This window comes from Lepus europaeus, chromosome 1, assembly GCF_033115175.1.
Source record: "Lepus europaeus isolate LE1 chromosome 1, mLepTim1.pri, whole genome shotgun sequence".
Lineage (NCBI taxonomy): Eukaryota > Metazoa > Chordata > Mammalia > Lagomorpha > Leporidae > Lepus > Lepus europaeus.
In genome coordinates this window covers 155557771-155583503 of record NC_084827.1, presented here as the reverse complement: position 1 = coordinate 155583503, position 25733 = coordinate 155557771, and the positions used below count along the sequence as shown (strand labels likewise).

General features: G+C 37.2%; 1 protein-coding gene across 1 annotated transcript in view; it reads left to right on the top strand.

Annotated features, from left to right (window-relative positions):
- Window positions 1-25733, top strand: part of ERBB4 (erb-b2 receptor tyrosine kinase 4) — an 812545-nt gene that overhangs the window by 784562 nt on the left and 2250 nt on the right. Inside the window, exons 26-27 of the mRNA XM_062197030.1 lie at window positions 23064-23111; window positions 23875-24172. Of these exons, the coding sequence (XP_062053014.1) occupies window positions 23064-23111; window positions 23875-24172 (346 nt within the window). The remainder of the gene's footprint in view (window positions 1-23063; window positions 23112-23874; window positions 24173-25733) is intronic.

Genomic DNA, 25733 nt, shown 5'->3' with positions numbered 1-25733 from the left:
GTAGGTTTTCTCTGAATAGAAATGTAACCAGTGTGATTTGTCCATGGCCCTAGCATATAGATCAACTCTTTAAATTTGCACTATTGTTATGGTGTTTAGTTTTATTTATTTGAAAGTCAGAGTTACACGGAGACAGAAGGAGAGGCAGAGAGACAGAAAGAGAGGTCTTCCATCTGCTGGTTCACTCCCTAGATGGCTGCAACGGCCAGAGCTGCGCGTACCTGAAGCCAGGAGCCAGGAGCTTCTTCTGGGTCTTTTACGTAGGTGCAGGGGCCCAAGGACTTGGGCCATCTTCTACTGCTTTCCCAGGCCATAGCAGAGAGCTGATTGGGATGTGAAGCAGCAGGGACTCGAACCGGTGCCAATAAGGGATGCTGGCACTGCAGGCAGCAGCTTTACCTGCTATGCCACAGTGCAGGCCCCCGATATGGTGTTTAGATAGAAGGGGGACATATGTCATTGTGTACTTGTTGAGTGGTGGGGCTGGAAGGGACCTTAGCTACCTAATACAAATCCTCTAATTTTGCAAATATGTGGAATGATACTGGAAAAGATACAACATATACCCAGTGTCCTTGTACTTTTATGAAAGAGGTGGAAAGTAGTTCTCCAATCTCTCTCTCTCTCTTTCAAAGATTTATTTATTTTATTTGAAAGTCAGAGTTTTATATATATATATATATATATATAGAGAGAGAGAGAGAGAGAGAGAGAGAGAGAAAGAGAGAGAGAGAGAGAGAGAGACTAAGAGACAAATTTTCCATCGGCGGACTCACTCCCCAAGTGGCTGCAATGATGAGGGGTGAGAGAAGCTGAAACTGAAGCTTGGAGCCAGGAGCTTCATCTGGGTCTCACATGTGGGTGCAGGGGCCCAAGCACTTGATCCATCTTCCACTGCTTTCTCAGGCACATTAGCAAAGAGCCGTATCAGAAGTGGAGTGGTCAGGACAGGAACGGGCACCCATATGGGATGCTGGCATTGCAGATGGTGACCTACCTACCACACCACAGTGCTGAACCCTCCAATCTCTGAGATCTATGTCTAATAGTTTCTTTTTTTTGATTCTGTTATTTTGTCTGTTTGTTTTACTGTCTGAAAACATGGAAATCTTGATTTTTGACTTCAGGTCTAATGTGCTTTAGTTATCAGTTGGTTTAAAAGGCTCTTGCTAACCGTGCAATGAAAAGGTAGAGTCCTCTACTGGGTATGCTTCTGTGAGACTCCCTGTCCTCAAGAGTTAATGATTTAGGAGAATCAAGTGGAATTGATAAAGACAAAACCAAAGCAAAACTGCAGGGAGAATAATGTCTGTATTGGGACTCAGTGATTATCTACTTGATGATAAAATGATTTTTACAAGTTTAACAAATATTTCAAAATGTTCAAACATAAACTTAATTGTAGTTACAATGTATTGATCATGCATTGTTTTGCATTTATTGCCCTTAAGCTTCACCACATAGATAACTGTGAAGTAGAACTATTTCCATTTTACAAAGGCAAAAATGGAACATAGATAGTTTTTTTTATGAGGTTTCTGGCTCATATGGTAAAGTGAAGTTTGAATCCGCTCTCTGGCCTGCATGTAGTCTATACTTTTAACTTCCAAGTTTCATTTGGTAAAAGAAAAGGTTAATTCAGTATGTTATCACCAGTAAATAATAATTAAGCAAAATATAAGCCTAATCATTATGCAAATGAAGTTTATGAAAAAATTCTGGTTTCTTTAATTTGTTTAAGTAATTGAGAAATTGTTATGAAATATTTTTAACTATAGCCTACAAAATAATATTTTAAAAAACATCCTTACCAACCATATCCTCAAAGTCTGCTGTAAGCAATATAATTAAGCACAAAGGAATCACTTTCATTTCTATAACACAAAATATGTAATAACTGAACAGTAGTTTCAATTTTAATCAATATATAATGATTGCCTCTCTGTCTCCCTCTCTCTCTCTCTCTTTTTCTCTCTCTCTCTCTCTCTCACATACACACACACACACACACATACACACTATATCCTGATCAAATCATGTTACCAAATCCATCATCTCAAACATTCATCTGAATAATGTTTAATTAAAGTGGTTTGTGTGGCATTTTGTTTTCACACCAGAATCCCATTTAAACAGTACAGAAGAATTCCTGGTTTATCAAATGACCAGGTAACTTGGTTAAGAGCTTGGTAATTCAAGGAGCAAACTAGTGTCAGCTCTGCAGATTCCAGAATGACCTAGCTATTAAATAATGATTCACCTGAAAGAATCTCATGTACTTATCCTTGTTTTCAGTTTCTTATCAGTGCTGGCTCTGTCACTGCCAAACACCTTCCTACAACACTGAGACCACATGTGGTAGAAAAACTGCTTTTTAAAGAAGAGTCTGATGTTAAAGATCATTTCAGAGATCTTTGCAAAATTATCTTACACTTGAGCAATTGTCAGGTGGCACAAGAAGCCTTTTTGAACAATGAGAAGAGGACTTTTCTCTTGGTTAAAAAGTGCTAGAGAAGAAAATTGAAGCTACACACAGAAACAAAGAGGAGGGAGGGACAACTTGGAAGGATACTGAGATTTAGAATGTTAATGTTTTATCTAAATCGTTTAGATGGTTATGTTTTAGTATTATTGCCACCAGATTCCCAGTTCAGCTGTAATTTATTGTAAAAAAATCTCATCAAGAGGCTTATTCTTTACTGTACAAGACCCAGAGAGCACAATTGTGAGTTTCTTTACTCTTTATATAATAAAATTGGGACATTATCATCAACTTTCTATTCAGATTTTGGGGAGGTTATTTAATTTCTGTATATATTTATTTATTTATTTTACAAATCCATCTTTGTCTGCCAGGCTCCCTGTTAGGCCAGCCTGCTATGATGATTGCTTCTGCAAAGACTTAAGAGAGAGAGATTTTATTTAATTCTCAATGAGGATTGATGGCATTTTGAGAGGTTCAGAATATCCTTTGATTACTTCAGGAGAAAGAGTGGAGAAGATGGTTGTGGGTAGTAGGGGGTGGGCTTCCTCATCAGCTTTCCTTTGTGCACCTGCTGCAGTTGAACATTTCCTAATCACAAGCATCTTGTCTTTCAGTCCGTTTTCTCACTCACCTGCCCAAACGAACACTTCCCTTTTAGGTTTAGAATTCTGATATACCAAAGTGTTCAAAAGAAAAGCTAATTTGTGATCTGTTTTCACACAGACGCGGTAAATGAATGGCTATTGACCAGCTTTTTATTATTTTGAGCAAAGGCTGAAATGAGAGATGGGTAGACCACTGTGGGAAAAATTCCAAATACTAGGAACCTGTCTTTTGATGTAAACTGTACTACATTGTGATAAAGAAGTACTACAGATCAAAGAAGGGAAAAATTTGAAGTTTAATCCACAACCAAATTGGTTTGCTTTTTCTGACAATAATCAAGGCATTGTTTAGTAACATCCTTACTTGATTGTTTTCACTCCCTGGAAGAAGAAAATGTATTTTAAAATTCTTAGCATGTTGGAGATGTTGAGATGTACATAATTTAGATTTGTCTGAAGCCTGATAGAATTTCTTTTTATTTAGAGCCAGGTACTGTAGTTCTGTGTGAGAGAGATCAAGTTGTTAGATACTCCTGGGTTGAATTGAATAAATTCATTTTTTACTCCTGATGATTAAATATGTGCTTTATATATCTATACATTTAATACATATAATTACTCAGTTTAAATAATAAATAGACCTATTATCACCTTTCTTATCATAGATACCATATTGTCTGATACTTATACATGTATTTAAAATCATGAAACACATTTGATGCTAGATTTCACTCTTGACTCTCTTTTGCTATTTTACCATTACTATTTTTATTATATGTTGAATATTTTATTGCCTATTTTGTATATGAGGAAACTGAGGCACAGTTCTGAAATGACAGAACCTGGCAGCCTGGCTCTCAAATCTGCAGAGCCTGTACTCTTTGCTACAGTGATGCATTGCCTCTCACTCTGCCTCTGACATTTCTTGGCTGTTTCATCACTGTTATAAGGTCAATACTCAGTACTTTAAAGATGAGTGCATCAGTAAAGGATTTTGACTTTTTGACCTTTTTTATCATCAGATTACTCATAAATGTTAATTTTGATCTTTAAGGGGCTGTCTGAATGGTCTTGGTAGTGGCTACATATCTACTAATTTAGACAGGAAATTGCACTTACCTCTATCAAATGATGCTTAATCCTGGCAAGTGACAAAGAACATCTATTCATTCAATCATTTATTCATTCACCAAACATTTATTTAAGTATCTACTATGTTCCTGATCTAATGAATGCCTACTAAGGCTGGAGCCAACCCTGCCACAAGAAACTTAAAAATAAGTAAATAGCCTAGAAACTGCAGTGAAAAACTGTTAGTCTAGAGCCTAGGAAAATACATGATGTATTATCTGAACAAATCAAGGTTGTATACAGGGATGCAATTTTCTTATGTCTACTAAGAAAATTCTGATAACTTTTGGATGTATGAACTAACACAATGAAAGACTGGTTACTTTCCAAGACGGAGAAGATAAGATGTAAGGTTTAATGTCATTGATGGTTTTGGGTACCGGGTGAATGATGCATAATGAAATGGAAAGAAGGGTGAGAGCAATTTTACTAAACCAGCAACTGAGAACTTAACATTGCTATTATGTATGAAAATAGAGGAGTAGAATAAGGACATAAAATTAATACTTTGGAATATAAATAGCTGTGCTTATCAGATCTGTGCATCTAGAGCTCAAGTGAGGTATGTCATGGTGGCTTGGAAATCACTATTTTTCTCATTTTATGATATATCACTATTCTTTTTTAGAGCAGTTTCAGTAGAATCTAGAACTAGTACAAAGCAGAATAAAATTGACTAAAGAGTTAAGGCAAGAAGTGTGAATTTCTTTGAAAATTTTCCATGCAAAGGGAAGAAAGGAGACAGAACATGAGGTCAGAGGTAGATGGGTTATTTCTAGAATAATGGCTATCCAAACATTCTTGGAGTGAACTAGTATAATCAGTGTAATCAAAGAGATAACAAAAGGTAGTGAGAAAGTGGACAGGTGGAGAAAATTCTGGAGTGACTTAGGGAAAGTTCCAGTTAATTTGTAAAAAAGTTGACCTTAGGCAAGAAAAAAATTTGGATATGGAAAAATAAGTTTTTTAAAAATATATTTATTTATTTATTTATTTGGAAGATTTAGAGAGAGAAAGAGAGAGAGAAGAAGAGAGAGAGAGAGAACAGAGAGAGAAATCTTCCATCCGCTGGTTCCCTCCCCAAATGGCCTCGACAGCTAGGGTTGGACCAGGCTTAAGCCAGGAGCCAGAAATTTCTTCCAGACCTCCCACATGGATTCAGGGGCCCAAGGAATTGGGCCATTTTCTACTGCTTTCCCAGTCGCATTAGCAGGAAGCTGGATCAGAAGTGGAGCAGCCAGGACTCAAACTGGCGTCCATTTGAAATGTTGGCACTGCAGACAGTGGCTTAACCTGCTGTGCCATAGTGCTATCCCAAGAATAAGGTTTAACCCAAATGTCAGGTGGAAGTTCCTCTGTCCCTTGAGCATTAGGTGAAATTTTATCAGATAAGCTATGCAGATGGGAGACATTCAAGCTTCTCCCTTTCTTTGTGAATTCTCTGGGTAGAAATTATTTGCTGAAGCAATTAGATAAACCAGTAGCAGAGTTTACCAGGAGATCTGAAGTCTAACTGCCTGTTTTTAAATTTACGCTGCACTACTAAGTAGTTGTGTAAACAGTTGGCCAGTTCCCTATCCTCCAAGTATACGCCTCTCTAAAATGACAATAGTGATAGCATCTCCCATAGCTACTTATGAAAATTCAGCACACTCTAGGGAAAGCACTTCAAACTCATGACTCAACAACTGGTAGCACTTCTCTTCCTTGGTTCCAGATTCTTGGTGTGGTGCTCATATCTTGAATCTTTCCCCTTACTAAACATCCATTATTCAGTCCCTTTGCCTTCTCCAACAACAAAAATAATTCACACCAGCGCTTCATGAGTTTGGCACATGTGATTGAAAACTGACCTAGTAGACTAGATTGAAGGGTCACAACATAAAGTGTACAGTCTTGTGCTGTTGGACCTGGTTCTCCACTCTGTGTCCTTCTCAGATGTTTCCTTCCAGATTAGTCTGGGACTCCAGAGCAAAGCTGTAGACAGAGATTCAGGAAAAGGGATGTGTCAGGAAGCTTCAAAAGATCAGCTGAGGTATGGGGAAGTGTGCTGGTGAGGCTTTATGGACAAAGCTGAGGACTCACTACAGGTGTAGAAAACATGGCTTTTTAGAAACACCATTCTGCTTGAAAACTTGATTGTTCAGTAGCACCAAGGAAATTATCAGTGGAGGAGAGGAATCAAAATTGCACAAGAATTGAGAACTGATAGGGCAGTTGAAAAAGGATCTAAAGGTTATACTGAGGATCAGTGAGTATATGATTATAGCATTTAGGGAAGTTCTTTCTTTTTATCCAGCTGTCTACACCATTCTATGCGATTATGTAAACACTAATGTTGTATGCCTACTATGAACTGAATGTTACACTAGGTTCTTGTTTGTAAATTCACATAAAATATGGGACTAACAAAAAGAAGGGGTCATTCTTTCTGAGTTTTAGTCTAAAGGAAACTGGGGATGTTGAGTAGCTTGTGGCATAGCCAGTATGTGACACAGGATTGAAACCCAAATCTTGTTTACTTCAAGGCAGATGACTATGAGAAAGGAAATCAATGCAATGAAGAATATCAGAAATGGAATCAACAGTGTTGTCAGAAAAAGAGGTCTTTTTAAAATTTGTAATGGGAGTTTTTCTTCATGATGCTAAGGTATAGCCATATGGTAGTTCAAGTGCAGCAGAGATAAGCTCATAGGCAAGGAGGAAGCTCTGAAACAATAATGCTAAGATATTCAGTGATATCCAAGGTGAAAGGTGTTGAGACTGAGTCAAAATGAGCAATCTGAGCATCACCATTGAACCTGATCAAGTGAGTGTGGGCAGTGCCTCCAAAGACGGTTCAGTCACTGTTACCAGGATAAGGACCTGTGGAGTCATTAGTTAGCATAAGCCTCAAAATGAGATAGGTTTGAGTGAAGTTTTAATAGTTATTATTTGTATCTTTACTTCATACGTGGAGTCTTCAAAAAGTTGGTGAAAATATGTGTTATGGATAAGCTATGCAAGGATTTTAAAATGTTTTTGCACCAAAAATAAACCTATCTCTTAATTCTGTTTTTCCACAAACTGTTTTGGAGGACTCTCATACGAATCCTGACTCTGATTTCTGAGCCGAGTCATGGAATGAATGTTCTCCTGTCGAAAAACTACTCCATGAAACCCTTTGAATGTGCAGGGTGGCTGCTTGTAGCTGCTAGATTTCTGATAAAGAAAAAGCATTAAGAAACATTGTCAGGAACAGTGAGAGCAGAGTTGTGGATCAGATTTTGTGGGACCATCCACTTATAATTTTATAAGTGTAAGAGTGGGGCCGGCGCCGCGGCTCACTAGGCTAATCCTCCGCCTTGCGGCACCGGCACACCGGGCTCTAGTCCCGGTCGGGGCGCCGGATTCTGTCCTGGTTGCCCGTCTTCCAGGCCAGCTCTCTGCTGTGGCCAGGGAGTGCAGTGGAGGATAGCCCAAGTGCTTGGGCCCTGCACTCACATGGGAGACCAGGAGAAGCACCTGGCTCCTGCCATCGGATCAGCGTGGTGCGCCGGCCGCAGCACGCCAACCGCGGCGGCCATTGGAGGGTGAACCAACGGCAAAGGAAGACCTTTCTCTCTGTCTCTCTCTCTCTCACTGTCCACTCTGCCTGTCAAAAAAAAAAAAAAAAAAGTGTGAGAGTGGAGCCTGTTTGAGAAAAAGAATGCAAAATAAAATCCTTACTTTTGTGCGCCGCAGCACAATGGGATGACTATTGTTCACAATAGCATATTATCCACTCTCTCAGGAACTGGAGAAGAAACAGGCTCCAGACATAAAGAAATACTGCATTGTACCCCATAAAAGTATGCAATTCTTACCTGCTAATCAAAATCCTTAAAATTTTCAAAGTTTTACTTTCTAAAATTTACTTTTTAAAATATCACTTTATAGTTTACAGAGTAAAATTTTAAAAATTACACAATCATGTGAACCGATGACTTGAGCTCTTCACCAGGTCTTGGAAGGGGCCTATTATTGAAGAGCCTGAAGCTTCAGCGTCATTACTTCACGGTAAATCCAGCTCTGGGCAGCGGAGATTAGACAGCATCCTGCAGGACAGGCTGCCAGGAGTTAATGTGCTCCTGGTTTCAAAGAGCATGTTAGTGGGAGCCTCCTCTGGGGCTTCTGGGATGGATGGGGTGGACTCTGGAAGTTTATTAGCATAACAAGGAAGCTTTCATTTAGTGTGCTTCTTTCCTCCTTTCTGGAGAAAGATGGCCTGGCATGTTTTAAAATTTTATTTGGGAACTAATAAACATTTTATGAATGTTCACCTGACCATATGCTTCGGATGAGCTTGGCACTTGTTTTTGCTCTTCTCTTGACCAGAATTTCCAAGCAGGAGAATATGAAGGCATTTCAAAGCAAATAATTCACAGCCTGTGCCTATGTCAAGCTCTCTTGGAAATATCTTCTCCCGCATAATTGACATTCAATATGCTTTTGCATGGCAACAGACTGGATAACAATCCTAGATGCTGCCAGTGTGATAATCTTACTTTTAATTACTTTCATCTGACTTTTGAGCACCTTTCAATAAGAATTTAAGTGGTCAGTTCTAGGAATGATCAGAATGTCCTCTTCTCATTTATTGTTTATAGCAAGAATATATCATTTTGCTTACTAAAATCTAAGCTACCAAGTATCTTTGTAGAACTTAAGTAACTTTGGAAAAGAGAAGGACCAATGTAACTGTTCTCTAAAGACCTTGTTATTCTAAAAAAGATAGTAATGAATTAGATCATTACTAGAAGTCGTGTATATTTTTATTTGTTAAATTTTAATTTTAATTAGTTTTTAAAAGATTCAGTATGATTTGTAGATACAGTTCTAAGAACATAATGATATCCCTCCTTCCCTTCCTCCAACCCACTCTCTTACTTTTTCCATTTCTTTCTGTTTTTTAGTTTTTGAGGTAATATTTTAAAATCACATTATAGTAAAAAGCCTAATAGCTTACCAAGAAGTTTAACAAGTTAAAAAGCAAAAAGACCATAGTTTAGTGGGAATACAGACAATGGCTATAAACAATAATTAAATGGAAATACTCATATATTTTTTAAATAATAAAAACAAAAGCACTCCTAAGAAAATCCTGGATGACAAATATTTAAGGCTTACAGCAAGAAAGACAACCATAGTATTCCTTCCTTTGTGATTATATTCATAAGGACAAGTATTAATATTTTCTTTTTTCAAAACATAGGGGTACCTTGATTTAATATCTTTGCTTACAAATGACAAATAGTAATTGTGCTGTTAATAAAATAAAGGACAAAACAACCCAGGATATATACCAGAGGCTTTTCTCATTTGTCTTGTTCTTCAGTTTGTTTGGTAGTCACTAGTAGAAAGGCCAATTGGGTATAGAAAATGTCTATTCCATTTAATTCTTTTCTGACTTCAAGTCATTTAATGAATTACTTTATAGTTGCAAACCTGAACATTTTTCTGTAATATTGATACTCTATTTCCAAGACGCAGCTTTCTTCAAAATGTTTATCTATTTGAAATCTAAAAATGCTTCAGATCTCAATTTATTAAAGAAGTGTCACATAGGGATTCTTGCACCACCAAACAGAGTGTGAGAGTTCAAACATTTTCGACATGACTATGTGCTTCTCTTAATGTGTCAGCTTTCTCTGAAAAGACAGAAATCATAGGGAAGAGAAGATTCAATCTGAGCACGTGTTCAGCACTGAGGGCTTCTCCTTGGCCTGCTGACAATGCCTCTGTGTGAATTCGCAGACAGATCTTAGTGGGAGTCCGCATGCTTTCAAGTGTTCAGAAGAAGCGATTCAAGAAAATCAAGGCCAACACACACTCTGCAGAAATGTAAATTTATAATGTTTGTGTTCCCTTGACTCTCTCACCCTCATCATCTAAGGAAAGCAAAACTAATAAAGATTTTCTTTCTGTTTACCATAACCTCTACTGTTAGGTCAGTCCCTTACTCATTTTAGTTGGTTAAGGAATTTATTATTGGACAGTTAATATACACCTTTCTATGACTAAGTCATGAAAGAGTTCTGAGGGGCTTTACTTTGATTTAGTGCTGCATTAAGAAAAAACATCGTTTTTAATTTTAAAGGAATATTTTAGGGTTTAAATGTGGTATGTTTTTCTATAGACATTCGATTAAGCATGTAAATTATTTCTATTTTTTATTTTAAAGAAAAAGAGACAGAAAGACATGGAGAGATCTTCTGTCTGCTGGTTTACTCCCCAAATACCTGCAACAACCAGGGCTGGGACAGGGCAAAGCCAGGAGCTCAGAGCTCCATCTGGCCCTCCCACCTGGGTGGCCTGGACCCAAGCACTTGAGCTGTCATCTGCTGCCTCACAGGGTGCTCATTAGCAGGTAGCTGGATGGAAAGTGGAGGAGCCAGGACTTGAACTAGGCACTCTGATGTAAAATGAAAGCATCCCTTGGGGCCTGCGCTGTGGCACAGTGGGTAAAAAGCTGCAGGCGGCAGTGCTGGCATCCCATATGGGCTCCGGTTCGAGTCCCAGCTGTTCTATTTCCGATCCAGTTCTCTGCTATGGCCTGGGAAAGCAGTAGAAGATGGCCCAAGTCCTTGGGCCCCTGCATCATGTGGGAGACCAGGAATAAGCTCCTGGCTCTGGCTTCGGATCGGCACAGCTCCAGCTGTTGTGGCCAATTGGGGAGTGAACCATCGGATGGAAGGCTGCTCGCTCTCTCTCTCTCTCTCTCTTTCTTTCTTTCTCTGCCTCTCCTTCTCTCTCTCTGTAACTCTGACTTCCAAATAAATAAATCTAAAAAAAAAAAAAAAAAGCATCGCAAGATGCAACTTAACTGCTGTGCCAAACATCTGCCCTTCCTCACTACTTTATTTATGCCAATAACACCCAATAATTTTGATAGTTATTTCAAATGATATTTGTGACAGAATATGCAAAACAATCATGTAGCTGCTTTCATACAAATTATCATGTAACTGAATCCTTTTATGCTTACAAAATAAGAAATATATGCTTATTTGGTTTGCAGCATTTAGTATGGCTGTGTGATACTTAGAAAATTCAAACTTTATTTTCTTTAACTTGCTACATAAACATGTTACACATTAATGCACAGTACTACAGTATTCTTTTTAAGATATTTAACATAAACATGAAGCTGCAATACTCATAAAGCAAAAAGAGCAAGCATTACAATTCCCATTCCACAGATGAAGATTCTGAGATTTCGGAATGGTTTCATTCCACAGTAGTGTAGCATGGGTAAGGGTGCTTTTCTGTAACCAAACACTTTGTTCTGTTGGACTCTTTCAAAGATGGAACTCTCATTTTGATTTAGAATTTCATTGACATACAGTTTGAATTTCTATACTAAGCCATGATTACCCTAAACATATTTTCTGAAAAATGTAAAAATACCCTTCACTCTGTGGCTGTGCTATACCTCAAAGTATGTAAACGTAGGAAGGTGGTATGAGGCACTTGTTGAAAAAGGACATTTGCATCTGCCTAGAGTCTGCAAGATCTATCTTTCCCACTATATTTAATTAACAATTTGTATTCTTCAGGATAAAGCCAAAACCTGAGTTTCCCAGGCCTCAAAGAAGAAATAAATGGTATCTCAAAAGTGTCATATTAGTAATAGAATCCCAAACTATCATAGCTAAATTTGAAATGTCCCCTGTATTTGCAACCATTCACCATTTGTAAGAATATGTTTTGTTGTTTTAACGTTAGAATGAAGATTTCAAACAATGCTTACATAAGTAGTACCTGATATTGACAGGGGAGTATACTAGCTGTGATATAACAGTCAGATCATTGCATCTGGATTCAACTTCAATTTAGGATCCACCCTTAACTATCTGTGGAGTGAGATATGTGTAATCTATAATTTAAAGAGTGCTGAAATCCTGCATTCTTTAAAGCATATCTGACTGACTAAATGAAGACCCTGAGGTTTTCATCAATGGAGTCATTGATGAGTTTGGTCTTAAGACATCTTTCTTTATTGAACATTGACCATGTCCGTGCCCCTGGCACTGTGCTAAGTATCAAAGATAGATGTGATGGTAACTTAGAGTTGAAATCTCTTCTAAATAGCCTCATAGTTAAACAAACAAGACATATTAATGAAATAAACAATTAGGATACAGTTGATAAATTATTTCTGTGAGGTACATACTAAGTTCTTGTTAAATATTTGTTGAAACAATAATCAAACATAACAAGGGTAATGATAATCTTCCATGGGATTGGCATGTACTAAGACAAAGAAGTCAATGAGAACATTGAAGAAATACTTAGAATTTGGGTCGTACCTGGAGATTTTAGAGGGAATGTCCTATCATAAGAACTGCTGGTAGTTCATTTGTAAGTCAGTGAAGAGAGGGAAGAGACATGAGGCTGGAGAAATCGGAGAGGATCACAGTTATTACAAGTCTTCAATGCCACAAGAAAATTGAGACTTCATTTAGCCTGAAGGTAATATTAGTTCTTGTAGATTTTTAAGCAGGGAGATGAATTTTGAATATTAGATTGGTGCGATGGCAAAGAGTAAGATCAAGGAGAGTTGGAAGGCTCTAGCCTAGCCAAAATAGTATATCATTAAGATTTATCATACATGCCTGTTTTCCAGAGGAAGCCCTGATCTATTCCCATTATCATTACATAATTATTAATAGCACTGTCTGTTGCTCTCAAAGCATCCTAATTAGAATGGTAAATTTTATGGTGCCTTAAAAACAACTAAAATAGTGGCGATGAGAATGGAAAGATGGGTTGAACTCTGGAGATATTAGTGAGAGAGAGGTGACATCAAAACTAACTCTAAGATGAGGCATTTGTTGGAGTTGTTAAGCTGTTGCTTGTGATGCCTACAGCCCTTACCAGAGTGCCAGGGTTCAAGTCCCAGGTCTGCTTCTGATTCCAGTTTCCTACTAATTTGTACCCTGGGAGGCAGCAGATGGTGGCTCGAGTTAGTAAAATCCCTGTCCCCACATGAGAGACTTGGATTGAGTTTTCCACTGCCGGCATTTGAGGGGTGAACCAGTAGGTGGGAGATCTCACATGTGCTCTCTTTTAAATTAATTAAATAAATAAAACTGTTAAAATGTAAATTAAGATATTTGACTTGCACAATTTGATATGATATGAACACCCCTGATCAAGCTGAGGAAGAGAAATGACTCATTTGAAGTATGGAGAGACACTCTTTTCCATTTTGACATTTGAAATGTCACAGGAATGTTCCTGTGGGGATGTCAGACCAGCAGTTAATTTTATGGGTATGGATTGAGAGTCAGTAGTTCAGTGTTACCTGAGGTAGGTCCAAGTGATCCACTAACACATTTTGACAAAATGCTCCTCGTTAATTTGTCAGACTAAAGAGATACCCTCCAGCTTAGCTAAAGACAAGTCCCTGAAGAGAAGATAAGTGTATAGCTAAGAGAGACTGTTTTGAAGTGTGAGTTGCTAACCCAGAATAGTACACCAGGAGTAAGAAAACAGTATAGTCATATTTCCTAGAGAACTAGGGAAGAAATAAATGGGCCCCGGGTTCTATTAAGGAGGATTAACATTGAGAAGCCTACTTTAATAAATGAACCTTCACCTGCTGGATAGCTTCGCCTGGGCTGCCCCTGCCTTAGGAAGACATAGTCTAAGGATCCCCAGCAGAATTTTTTCTCTGCATAGTAAACCATAAAAATGATTTTCTAGTTCAGCCACCTGATTTTTTTCCTGTTAGAAACTGGCTGTTTTGTCTTAAGCAAAGTCACTTGCCATCTCTGTTACCTTGGCAGAAAACAGAGAGCATGTGATTGGGCCATTTTATGGCATCCATTACATATTTATGTCAGATTCTCTAGTTTTAGGACTATTTAATTTTTAAATTTTTCAAAGTAAGGTGCTAACTGTTCTGGAAAGGAAATTGCTATAGCCATGATCCTGGCTAATCTGGTTGACTTTGGCAGCACATAGCGAAAATGGAGAACTAAAAGTCTTGGTCACTTTTCATTTCAGGAAATCCCAAAGTGCAGCATGAATAGTTGCAGGAATTCTTTGTATATTTTTTTCGTCCTTTTCATACACAGCAAAATCAGATTTAGGGACATTTTGCTTAGCCTATGGTCAACAAGTAGCTCTGGGGAAGAGCTGCTTTCTCTAGGGATTCTGCCTTCAATCTGATATTCATTTTGGCTCAGATCAGTTGTAAATACCAGCCCATTTCAGTGAAATGTAACTAGTGTTTGCTCTGGGCTGATGGGACGGTCATGTGCTGTTTGCTCTGTCAGTAGCAGTACCCAAGTATCCACAGAACATTATTCAGATCAGCCCACAAAAACCAGCTGTCCTAATTCCAGGTGGACTGTTAGAAATCTTTTTACTTACAGCAACAGCTGTGCCACCTGGTAGCTTAAAGTGCAGGAGTCTGATAAATGAGCCATTGTTACAAAATCAGTTTTTATCTGGTGAACAGTTTGCATATCCTAGCACAACTGATGATGTTTCCAAACTGGTCCACATCGAAATGGTATGAACACTGAAAGGCATTATCTGTATTATATTGAATTGCTTGCTTGTGGCCAACATCTATCATTTAAAACAGAAGAAAATCTACATGCCACAGTTAAATTTATAAAATTTGCAGTTTTAATTCCCATATTATGTGCTCTCCATTCCCCACTATGTTGTTATGTTCATGTTTTTTACATTCTCACACATGGATTATTCTAAATACCATCATTATTGTTTTCAAGCATGGATTATTGCTAAAGACACAATTTGAACATTTTGCTCTTGTCTTACAACTTAACAAATGAGTGAAATAACTAAATAACTGCTAGCAAATATTTCTATTGTACATGGAGTTTCATTGAACAAAATTCATTTGCTGATCAGTAATATCCATATTTGAAAATGGTAAAAACAATGCACAAGCAAGCACACAAATTAGCTGTCTGTAAAAGACAGTGTATTAGAGTGGGTTAAATAAGCCTTTGTCATCTTGTTTTAAGCTATTATTTTTTTAGTATGTCTATGAACAAATACACACATTCATGCATGCACATGCGCACAAATAAGGAAAGCCTAAAATTGAGATTTAATCACTTTCTAATAGTACAAAAAGAAACCTATTATAGCCAAGCCAACATGTTAAATTTACAATTCTAAAGTAATGGCATCTAAGACACAATGTTTGTAGTCCTTTTTTCTCATTCTTACTTCAAACCTGTTCTACAGGTTACTTATTTTAAAACTATTTCTAGTCTCTAGACATTATCTAACCATAGAGACATTACAGAGATAAACATAATGTAGGCAGAAGTATACCAACTGCAGTAAGAATATATGTAGATATTGATGATTAATGGTTGGCTTTTATAGCTGGAATATTGAAATAATATATACTCTTATATGGAGGGAAAACTGTTTTGTAAATAAAGAATCATTTTAATAAACTCTACTTTTAATTAGTGTGTCCTACAGCATTTAATATTATAAAGTATTCCTTTTGTCTAAAATCAATAGCCTATTAAATAAGAAAATTGATATAATCTAAAATTAAAGCTCCATTAAATTCACCTTAAGATTATATCAATATGTATTTCAGCTTGAATAAATGTCATTGTGGTTAAGGCAACTGCTTTCAGTCATATTAAGAATGAGAAATATTTTTTCCTGAAAAGCCTAAAAATGCATCTCTAAAACAAACTTCTTAGTGTTTATTAGATGCTGATTTCATGGTTGTAAGATATAATGAGAACAGAGGAAAACAGGGAATCTTATTTCTAATGCAGTCACTAGCTAGGTGTGGGACCTTGAAAAATTAATCTTAGGAACATCAGTGTCTCCATCTATAGAATAAAAAGTTTATATTATAAGCTATCATTTGAAAATTGCATTTCAATAATCATCATCCAAGTATAGTTCTGCCTCCCAAGAACAAACATCCATATGTTGCTTAAAGGCTAAGTAACACTTTGTAGAGACTCCATTCAGTAAAAACAAAGAAAAGGTGGTTAAAGTACTTTGAAAAGATGCATAAGAGACAACTTTATAAGCTATGTTGTTTTAATGTAATCACATTTTACAATATTTAATAACTAACAGGGTGCCGGCGCTGCGGCTCAATAGGCTAACCCTCCGCCTGCAGCCCTGGCATCCCGGGTTCTAGTCCCGGTTGGGGCGCTGGATTCTGTCCCGGTTGCCCCTCTTCCAGGCCAGCTGTGGCCCGGGAGTGCAGTGGAGGATGGCCCAAGTGCTTGGGCCCTGCACCCGCATGGGAGACCAGGAGAAGCACCTGGTTCTTGGCTTCGGATCAGCGTGGTGCACCGGCCGCAGCGGCCATCGGGGGGGGTGAACCAACGGAAAAGGAAGACCTTTCTCTCTGTCTTTCTCTCTCACTGTCCACTCTGCCTGTCAATAATAATAATAATAATAATAACTAACAGTGTCGGCTTAAAGGAGAATATTCATTTTTCATGTGAATAATTCTGTCATTGGAAGCTATCATTCCCATTGTTTGCGCTTTACCTCATCCCTCCCCCCTTTTTGAGCTAAATAAACCAAGGCCCAAGAAATTAAGGAACTTATTAAAGTCTATGTGAATTAGTGAAAAATATGGAGGACTCCAGCCCTAGAGATAGAGAACTCCATGAGGCTGTTTGTGCTATCTGTGGAATTTTCCTCATCAAAAGTTGCCCAACCCAGCGTATTCATTGTTCATGGATTAATACTCTTCATGATGGGGATAAAATTACTCAAACAGGAACAGCTCTAGAACTCACTTGAAGCATCAGGTTAATCATGAATTTAAACACAATAAAAACTGTTTGGAGATTTCATGTCTAGCCTTAAACAAAGCTATGTCAATAGAAATATATGTTCTTAAACTTATGCATAGGAAGTTGAAAAAAATGCCATTCCCTCTCTAAGTGAAAAGAACTCTGTAGACACCTGCTGAAAATTGTCCTGTTTAGATTTCTAGCTGTATGCATTTTTCAGTAAGAGTTTCTAAGTGATAATTAGGAAGGACTTCTATTATCACAACATGCTTTTAAAAGAAATCTATACGTGCAAAATAACTTATCTTAACCAAACAAAAATTTAGAATTGGTACCAGGATCAAGAGATAAATTCTGTGTTATTACTGAACTCAAGGAGAGTAATAAAATTCATGTTATTACATAAGTTGAGTGTAGATAAGGAATGTTGGTCTTAATGTAAATTGTTTCTTTATTGCCCTTTTTCTTTCTGGTTAATAATATTTTTGACTCCATCTTATAATACTGCCCAGAGCAGTGACTCAAAGCAGAGAAGTGTAAAAGGAGGAAGACTCAGCTTCATTTTATTGACTCATCTAATCATGAATATTTTAAAGGGGAATATCCTCTTGTTCTATCAACATTTGGAAAGTGTATAGGACTTGCTGCCTGGGGACACAATAGTTTACTTGCCACCAGTCAAGCAGGAATAGGAATTTATTGACTAATTCCTGTACTAGGAACAATAAATCCATAAGCAAGAAGGCTGTTATGGAAAATCTTTGTGTCCTCCAGTTACTTTAAACTATCTCTTTCTGCTTCAAAGCTGGCTTTGCTCTGGGCAAGGTAGGTAAATGTGTACACACACATATATGTAATATCATGTTAGGTCAAGAAAGCACATTTAGGGAGGACTGAATAGACATGCACACACATCTATGAGGGCACTTCAGAAAGTTCATGGAGAGCTGGTACCGTGGAGTAGAAGATAAAGCCTCCTACTGCAAGTGCCAGCATCTCATATGGATGCCAGTTCAAGTCCCTGCTGCTTCACTTCCAATCCACCTCTGTGCTTTGGCCTGGAAAGGCAGTGAATGACTCAAGTGATTGGGCCCCTGCACGGCCATTGGGGCTACGTGGGAAGTGAATCAGCAGATGGAAGACCTCTCTCTCTGCCTCTGCCTCTCTGTAACTCTGCCTTTCAAATAAATAAATAAATCCTAAACAAAACAATACAAAAACATAAAAAGTTCATGGAAAATGGAATTGAAAGATATTTATTTTGGTGCAAAATAATTTTGAAACCCAGGCATAATTTTATCATAATACATATTTTCCTTTTGTTTGAAAGCTTTGTGTGTGCACATGTGTACACGATTAATTCTTAACATTGTATTTATGACTTCTTTCTACTTTAAGTCCTTGTAACTAACTTAAATATAAATAAACTGAGTGGGATACTACTGTAAAATTGTTAGAGTCTTATACTGAATAATGAGTTTTGGATGCCTCCTTGACATTAGGTTTTACTAAAACTAGAAAGAGAAACCATGAGAATTTATTTGAGAAAACAGTTGAGGCACAGTGTGGGGAAGGAAAAAGGAAGATAAGAAAGTAGATGAGGGCCAGGAGAAAAAGGGAGGTTTCCAAAAAAGCGGATAAAGAATGAAAGCCCATGTCAATATTTCTTCAAGTGGATCATAGGGTCATGATTGTTTTGTCTTTGTGTATATATTCGTTGTGTGTTCAGAGTAAAAAGTGTCTTCAAAAAACAGAGTCCACATAATCAAACCAAATAGATAAATAGCAAAGAAATAAATAATACAGGAATAGATAATAGACATTATGTATAGTACATCTCATTATATTTAAGTCAGCTGCTGAAACCTTAGGGGGCTTCTCTCAGTCGTTACTAGTTTTTGATACCTTACTTTGTTGTCTTCTGGCTGTTCTATGGCAAATGAATATTCTAAAACTAGATGTCTCAGAGCACTGGTATTTTGTACTCAGTTTGAGACATAGAGTTACCACCATGCATCAGGAATTGTAAATAACACTAAAAGCATTTTTGCTATGCTGCTATCTGACCTGTGAAAATGCCCATCAGAGTGTAACCATTTATGCCAAGGATACAAAGTAGAGAATCCCTAATAGTTACTGTTTTGAAGTATCTGGATAATAAATTAGTGATGATATATTGGCAATATTTTACAGATATATGTTCCATTTTAGTTACCAATTTGCAGTATTTCTTGACCCTAAAAACTATAATCCTTTGGTTACTATGGAGGATAATATTTAAAGATAATATTGTATCTCATTAGGCACACATTTAATGTAGTTGAAGTTGAGCATTAGCCATGTATTTTTGTTTGCTAAGAAGTTAAATTTGTACGGTAATTTTGAATAATATAATAAGACATATTCCATCTGGCTAACAATTTAAAATTTCTTAAGAGAAATATTAAACAATACAAGAAGTACCATGCATGTAATGAGACAAAGGTTCAAATATTTATCACTCAACTAAAAAGTACATTTTAGAAGATGTTGTATTTAAAAGTGCATTGATCACTAGCTTTGATGTATTTGTAGATTCTTGCTTTCTTCATAACCTCTGGCATTTAAGTACAAGTTAATCATTCAGTATCCTGTTGATGTGGTCACAAAATTAAACTCAACTGTATCCATCACCCTTAGAGATCTCCCATCAGGAGCAAACTCCATGTCACCTTCATAACCCACCTCTTTCTATCCCTGTCCTGCTGACAGTAAATCCCCTCACCAGCTAATTGAACAGATGCATCCAGTGTTGCTTCCTAAAGATCTGCAAAGCTGGGCTTTGATGGACAGCAGAAAATGGCACAATGAGAAAACAAAAGCTTTTTAACTGAGAGCACTGCTTTGTTCTGCTCAGAACTTTAAGGTCACTCCAGCTCATTCTAACTGCTGTGAAGATCTTAATTTTTACTCAACCAATTTACTTGCAGCTGTCATTCTTTCCAATATTAAAAGTTCAGCTCTAAAGTGTAGGGAATTGAGGGAGAGAGGAATAGAAGAGCTTGTTGCAAACTAAAAACAGCAGAAACCAGTGAAATCTGGCTTGGCTCTGAAGTACAAAAAGTTATTTTCAAAGCCTATAAATTATGACATAGCGATTAACATGTAATTTAAATATATTTAAACAACAATTATATCACATTTCCAGCCCAGCTAATTGGCCTCACAGATGTTCCCTTGGAACTGCTTTGCCCTTCCAGGGGGAATGAATGAGGTGCTTTTTATCATGGAAAACAGATTTTTAAAAATGCAAACTGGAAAAAAGGAAACAGAAGCATAAAAAGCAGCCAGTAACCCTTAAAACAATGAATGCTAACAGGGTTTTGCATAGCACTTTTTTTCTATTTTAATGCGGAAAACGGAGCAAAGCATGAAGACTCTCGAATTACTGTGATGCTATTTGGCAGTATGTCCAGATACAGAGTTGGCAGGTTGCTGACAGAAAGACTTGTGAAAGCAGGGACAGTGGATGCATCCTAATAGGGCAGAGTCTCGCTTCATGTCTTGGAACAGACAAACTGAAAGAGGTCCAGATATTTTTTTATCACAATGCCTTTACAATTGCAGGCATTCTAGCCCAGATCATGAATATAGATAATAAACTGTTTCCTGATGAAGAATGACGTGTGAGTTATTCATTTGAATGCTTATCCCTTCAGTTTTATGAAATGCAAAATGTGCAATCAATGCTAGTTCCTCAGCTATGATTGTAGTCAAACATGACCCAGTACAGCAACTCTTGGAAGATAAGAAGTCAAGGAACACTAACAATGACTAATAACTTAAAATAGCTTGCTTTCTGATATATCTAGGCATTTCAAAAAGTTCTTGGAAAATGGAGTTTTGAATTTTGGGGGGATATTGAAATTTTTGAAATCTATGCATAGTTTTTTCATAATATAAATTTCTATGAAATTTTTGAAGCCCTCTTATCTATTCACATAATTGAAAATAATTTAGCCTAATTTTACTGTTATATTGTCTTTTAATAATCTCAGGTAATATCATGGCAAATTTCAAAATGTCAGGGATTATGTCTTTCCTACCATGTCATGGTATCTCCAGCATCTAACACAGTGCCTATGCTTTCATTGTAAATATTTAATATGTATTTGTTAAGTACTTGCTAAATAATTGAAGTTTCATGGTGAAGGTAAAGCAGGGTTTATAATATGATAAAGTCCTACCAGGCAACTATATCTTTCTTATATTTTACAAGTCACTGCCTGTACAGAAAATTTATTTTTTCAGATTTATAAACAAATGTATTTGATTTCCTATCTTTCTAAAAGATAGCAAACTGTGCCTATATTTAAGATAATCAGAGAACAGGTAAGCATTTAAAAACACCTCTTTGATGAGTAGCTTTGGCATCTTGATTGCTTGACTTTAAATTTTCAATTTGTAGATGTGAATATTTAAGTTTTATATATCCTCTACATTTATATAATAGTTCAGAGTTTACAGAGTTCATTTATATGCATCATCTTACTTCATCTTCACTAAAAATAGAGAAGCCAAAGATGGAAATGAAGGATCTGGGATGTTTCATGTTTGACCAAATTCTCATACCACTCGCAATTGGCACTGTAGCCCAAGGCTTCTAACAATGTATAAAATAATCTGCATGTTGTACAATACTACTTATTAAATGTTTTATAGATTTCTATGTCATAACCCTCAATATAGTTGCTGGTAATAGTATGTTACTAGAGAAGGAACTAGGTCAATATTCACTATGACATCTTAGTTGTGGGGAGAATTAAAATATAAATTCATTACACAGATTCAGAACTTGTTCCTTGATTAGTCCAACAGATGAAGTTAATTAAGGAAATTGTATTATCTAATTGTATTGATTGCCATTAAATTATCTCCATGGGGCTATATGAGCCTTAGACTGTTTTATGAATCACTAACCTATGTAAACCCTCACCTGGAATATCTAGCTGTGTGTTATGTGAAAGATGTAGGTGCCTTGGAGGTTTATTTTAGTCATCTCTCTTCACTTGAAGTTGACATGTAGAGAATGCAAACTTCATACAATTAACCATTTTGGTCCATTTTATTCATTATTCCCAGAGCCTACCAAGGTGGAAAATTTCCTGACACATAGATAGTACGTAGTCAAGAAATGTGTTTAATGAATGAATGAAATACATATGTACATATATAAAATATATATGACATTTTGAAGAAATAGGTTGGGATTCATATAGTACCTTTTCCTTGCCCTAAGAAATATTGTCCTCCATATTTACTTTATTCCTTCTTTCACTTAGCCCATAAGATGGAGTATTAGGCTGTAAAACTATAGATGTATTTTTTCCAACCACTGAAACATAGTTTTGACTGATTGTAATGTAGAGTGTGTTTCTTGGAAAGGAATTGATTTTCCAAATTTTCTGCTATTTCTTAACTTTAAAAGAAGAATGAAAATAAAATAGTGCATACTGAAGACAAAAGAATATGTCTTTCTATAAGGACAGGCTGAGAAGTTGACCCTTTGCTGAAACAGTGGAAAAATCACTGTAACTTCATAGCAAAAATTGTTGTAGACAAATTGAACTCTACATCTATATCCTAAACATATTTCTTATAAAAGTGAATATGGTGCTAAGTGGCAATTTCAGTCACTCAACACATAAAGAAGGAAACTCCCTCATTTACAACTGTATTTACCGATTTTCCCTTCATTCTAGGGTTAATAAGAAGAATATTTCTGTGAACCTAATTTTAATCTATTGAAAAAATTTAATTTTTCTATATAATTTTTCTTTTCAGGGCTTGAATTGAAATGTTAATTTCTTCAAAACATATGAATAAACTTGCCTGCAGTGAGAATGCATACATTTTTACTGTTTAGGGAAATTCACTGTTGTGCACATTTTTCCCTTTGATTCATACAATGCATGTGCCTTTTATTTTTCTTGTCTTGTCTTTTTTTATTTTTTCATTCATATTGCCTCTTATTATATCCATCATTCCATTTTTCTTTCCTATTAGAGTGAAATTGGACACAGCCCTCCTCCTGCCTACACCCCTATGTCAGGAGTAAGTATTTCACAATCAGCCTTCATCTTTTAGGATTTTTTGGTCTTGGCTTACCATGATTCCTCTCTCCTGTCTCCCCATGATTTCTTCATCTTGCCTTTGCCAACAGTGAGTTAAGAATTTGCTATAGATTCAGTAGTTGAGGTGTGTTTTATCTTTGTAGATAATCCAAAGTTGAGATACCATGCATCAACACTAGCTTTTGATTGATATCTGAGGGATTTACCTGGCTCATAAATTATGCTTCCAAGTGAGGAGCTTATCTTTACTTCCTTGAGGATAGGTCATGTGCTAAAAAGCCAGACTCTCAGTGACGACTCTCCGCAGAGTAATAGTAACCAAAAAGCAGTAAGAAAATGTGGACGTTCTAAATGTTATTGGTCTACTTCTATTCTTAATGGGAATTGTATACGACTAATGACCACACTATATGCCATGAAAATTCACTGAATTCTACACCAAAAATAGGCAATTGTGAGAGAAGGACATCAAATATTTTTATTGTATCAGATATTAGTAAAACTAAAGTATCTATTTCCAAATTATTTTTCTATGATTTATTTACCTTTTAAGAAAAAAATCCAATTGTAGATGTTTTCAGTCTGTAATTCAAATCATTAGCAACTAGGTAAAGAAACCACATCAATTCACACTATGACTTCTCTGAAAAGCAAGATGTGATATCCTTTTTGTTCTTAGCATTCACTCTGTACTAATTTTCCTAACAACAACTTCCCTCCAACTCTGTTTCTGCTATCACCAGAACCAGTTTGTGTACCGAGATGGGGGTTTCACTGCAGAACAAGGAGTTTCTGTGCCCTATAGAGCCACGACCAGCACAATCCCAGAAGCTCCAGTTGCTCAGGGTGCCACAGCTGAAATTTTTGACGATTCCTGTTGTAACGGCACCCTACGCAAGCCGGTGGCACCCCATATCCAAGAGGACAGCAGCACCCAGAGGTACAGTGCTGACCCCACTGTGTTTGCCCCAGAACGGAGCCCACGAGGAGAACTGGATGAAGAAGGTTACATGACTCCTATGAGAGACAAACCCAAACAAGGTACAAACTAAATGTTGAGAAATGATTGTTTTTCAATATCCCCTCCCATCAAAATGGAACGGAAATTGGCAAATAGTTCAACTATATGGCATGTGTGACCCAAAAGAGATCAAGGCTCCTGCTTCTTACAATATGGTTTTGAATCTGCAGCTTCCACATTATTTGGGTGATTTTAAGAAATCAGAATTTCAGGGCCCATTTAGGAATTCTGAATTTTTAACAACATATTCATGTGATGTGGATAAACAAGCTTGAGAAGAACTAACTAAACATATCTGTATTAGGGTTTTTCAGCCAGGTAGCATGTCACAAAATTTTTAGAACCACTGGTTTAATAGATTACTGTGGAGATTGTAAAGGTTAGAATTGTTGAACAAAAGTATCTGAAGTTTTTTTTAAATATTTTATTTATTTGAGAGGTAGAGTTACAGACAGTGAGAGAGAGAGAAACAGAGAGAAAAGTCTTCCTTCCATTGGTTCACTCCCCAGATGGCTGCAACGGCCAGAGCTGCACCAATCCGAAGCCAGGAGCCAGGTGTTTCTTCCCTGTCTCCCATGTGGGTGCAGAGGCCCAAGGACTTGGGCTATCTTCTACTGTTTTCCCAGGCCACAGCAGAGAGCTGGATCAGAAGAGGGGCAGCCGAGACTAGAACCAGCGCCCATATGGGATGCTGGCACCGCAGGCAGAGCATTAACCTACTGTGCCACAGAGCCAGCCCCAGTTTTTTTTTTTTTTAATATTTATTTATTTATTTGAAAGGCAGAGTTACAGAAAGAGAGAAAGAGGGGAAGAAGAGACAGAGAGAGCAAGCTTTCATCCATTGGTTCACTCCCCAAATTGCTGCAACAGCCAGAGGTGAACTGATCCGAACCCAGGAGCCAGGAGCCAGGACTTTCTTCTGGGTCTCCCACGTGGATGCAGGGGCCCAAGCACTTGGACCATCTTCCACTGCTTTCCCAGGTACATTAGCAGGGAGCTGGATCTGAAGTGGTGCAACTGGAAACCATATGGGCTGCTGGCACAACAGGCTGCAGCTTTACCCACTACGCCACAGCACTGGCCCCTGTCTGAAGCTTTTGATAGCACCAATAAAAGATTTGGTTGATCCATTTAAATAGTGCCACTTGAATAATATAGTTTATTATGGGAAATTATGATTTCTTCTAAGACACTTTTCAAAAATTAAAGATGTGACATTTATATACCTATATGTATACCTCCAAGTCTTGAAAATAACAGGTTGTGGTTTTACAAGACACAACAATGACTTTGTAAAGTTAGAGTAGAATTGTTAAACATCCACATCAAATGATTCAAAATATTTTTTGGAGTGCCACAAGGTGCTTTCTTCCATGTTAATGGCATCATGAAATGGATAGGACAGATGATTGTTATTAGAAAACAATGACCATGGGGCCGGCGCTGTGGCATCATGGGTAAAGCTGTACCTGCAGCTTTATGGGCACCAGTTCAAGACCTGGCTGCTCCACTTCCTATTCAGCTTTTTACCATGGCCTGGGGAAGTAGTAGAGATGGCCCAAGTCCTTGGGCTAATGCACC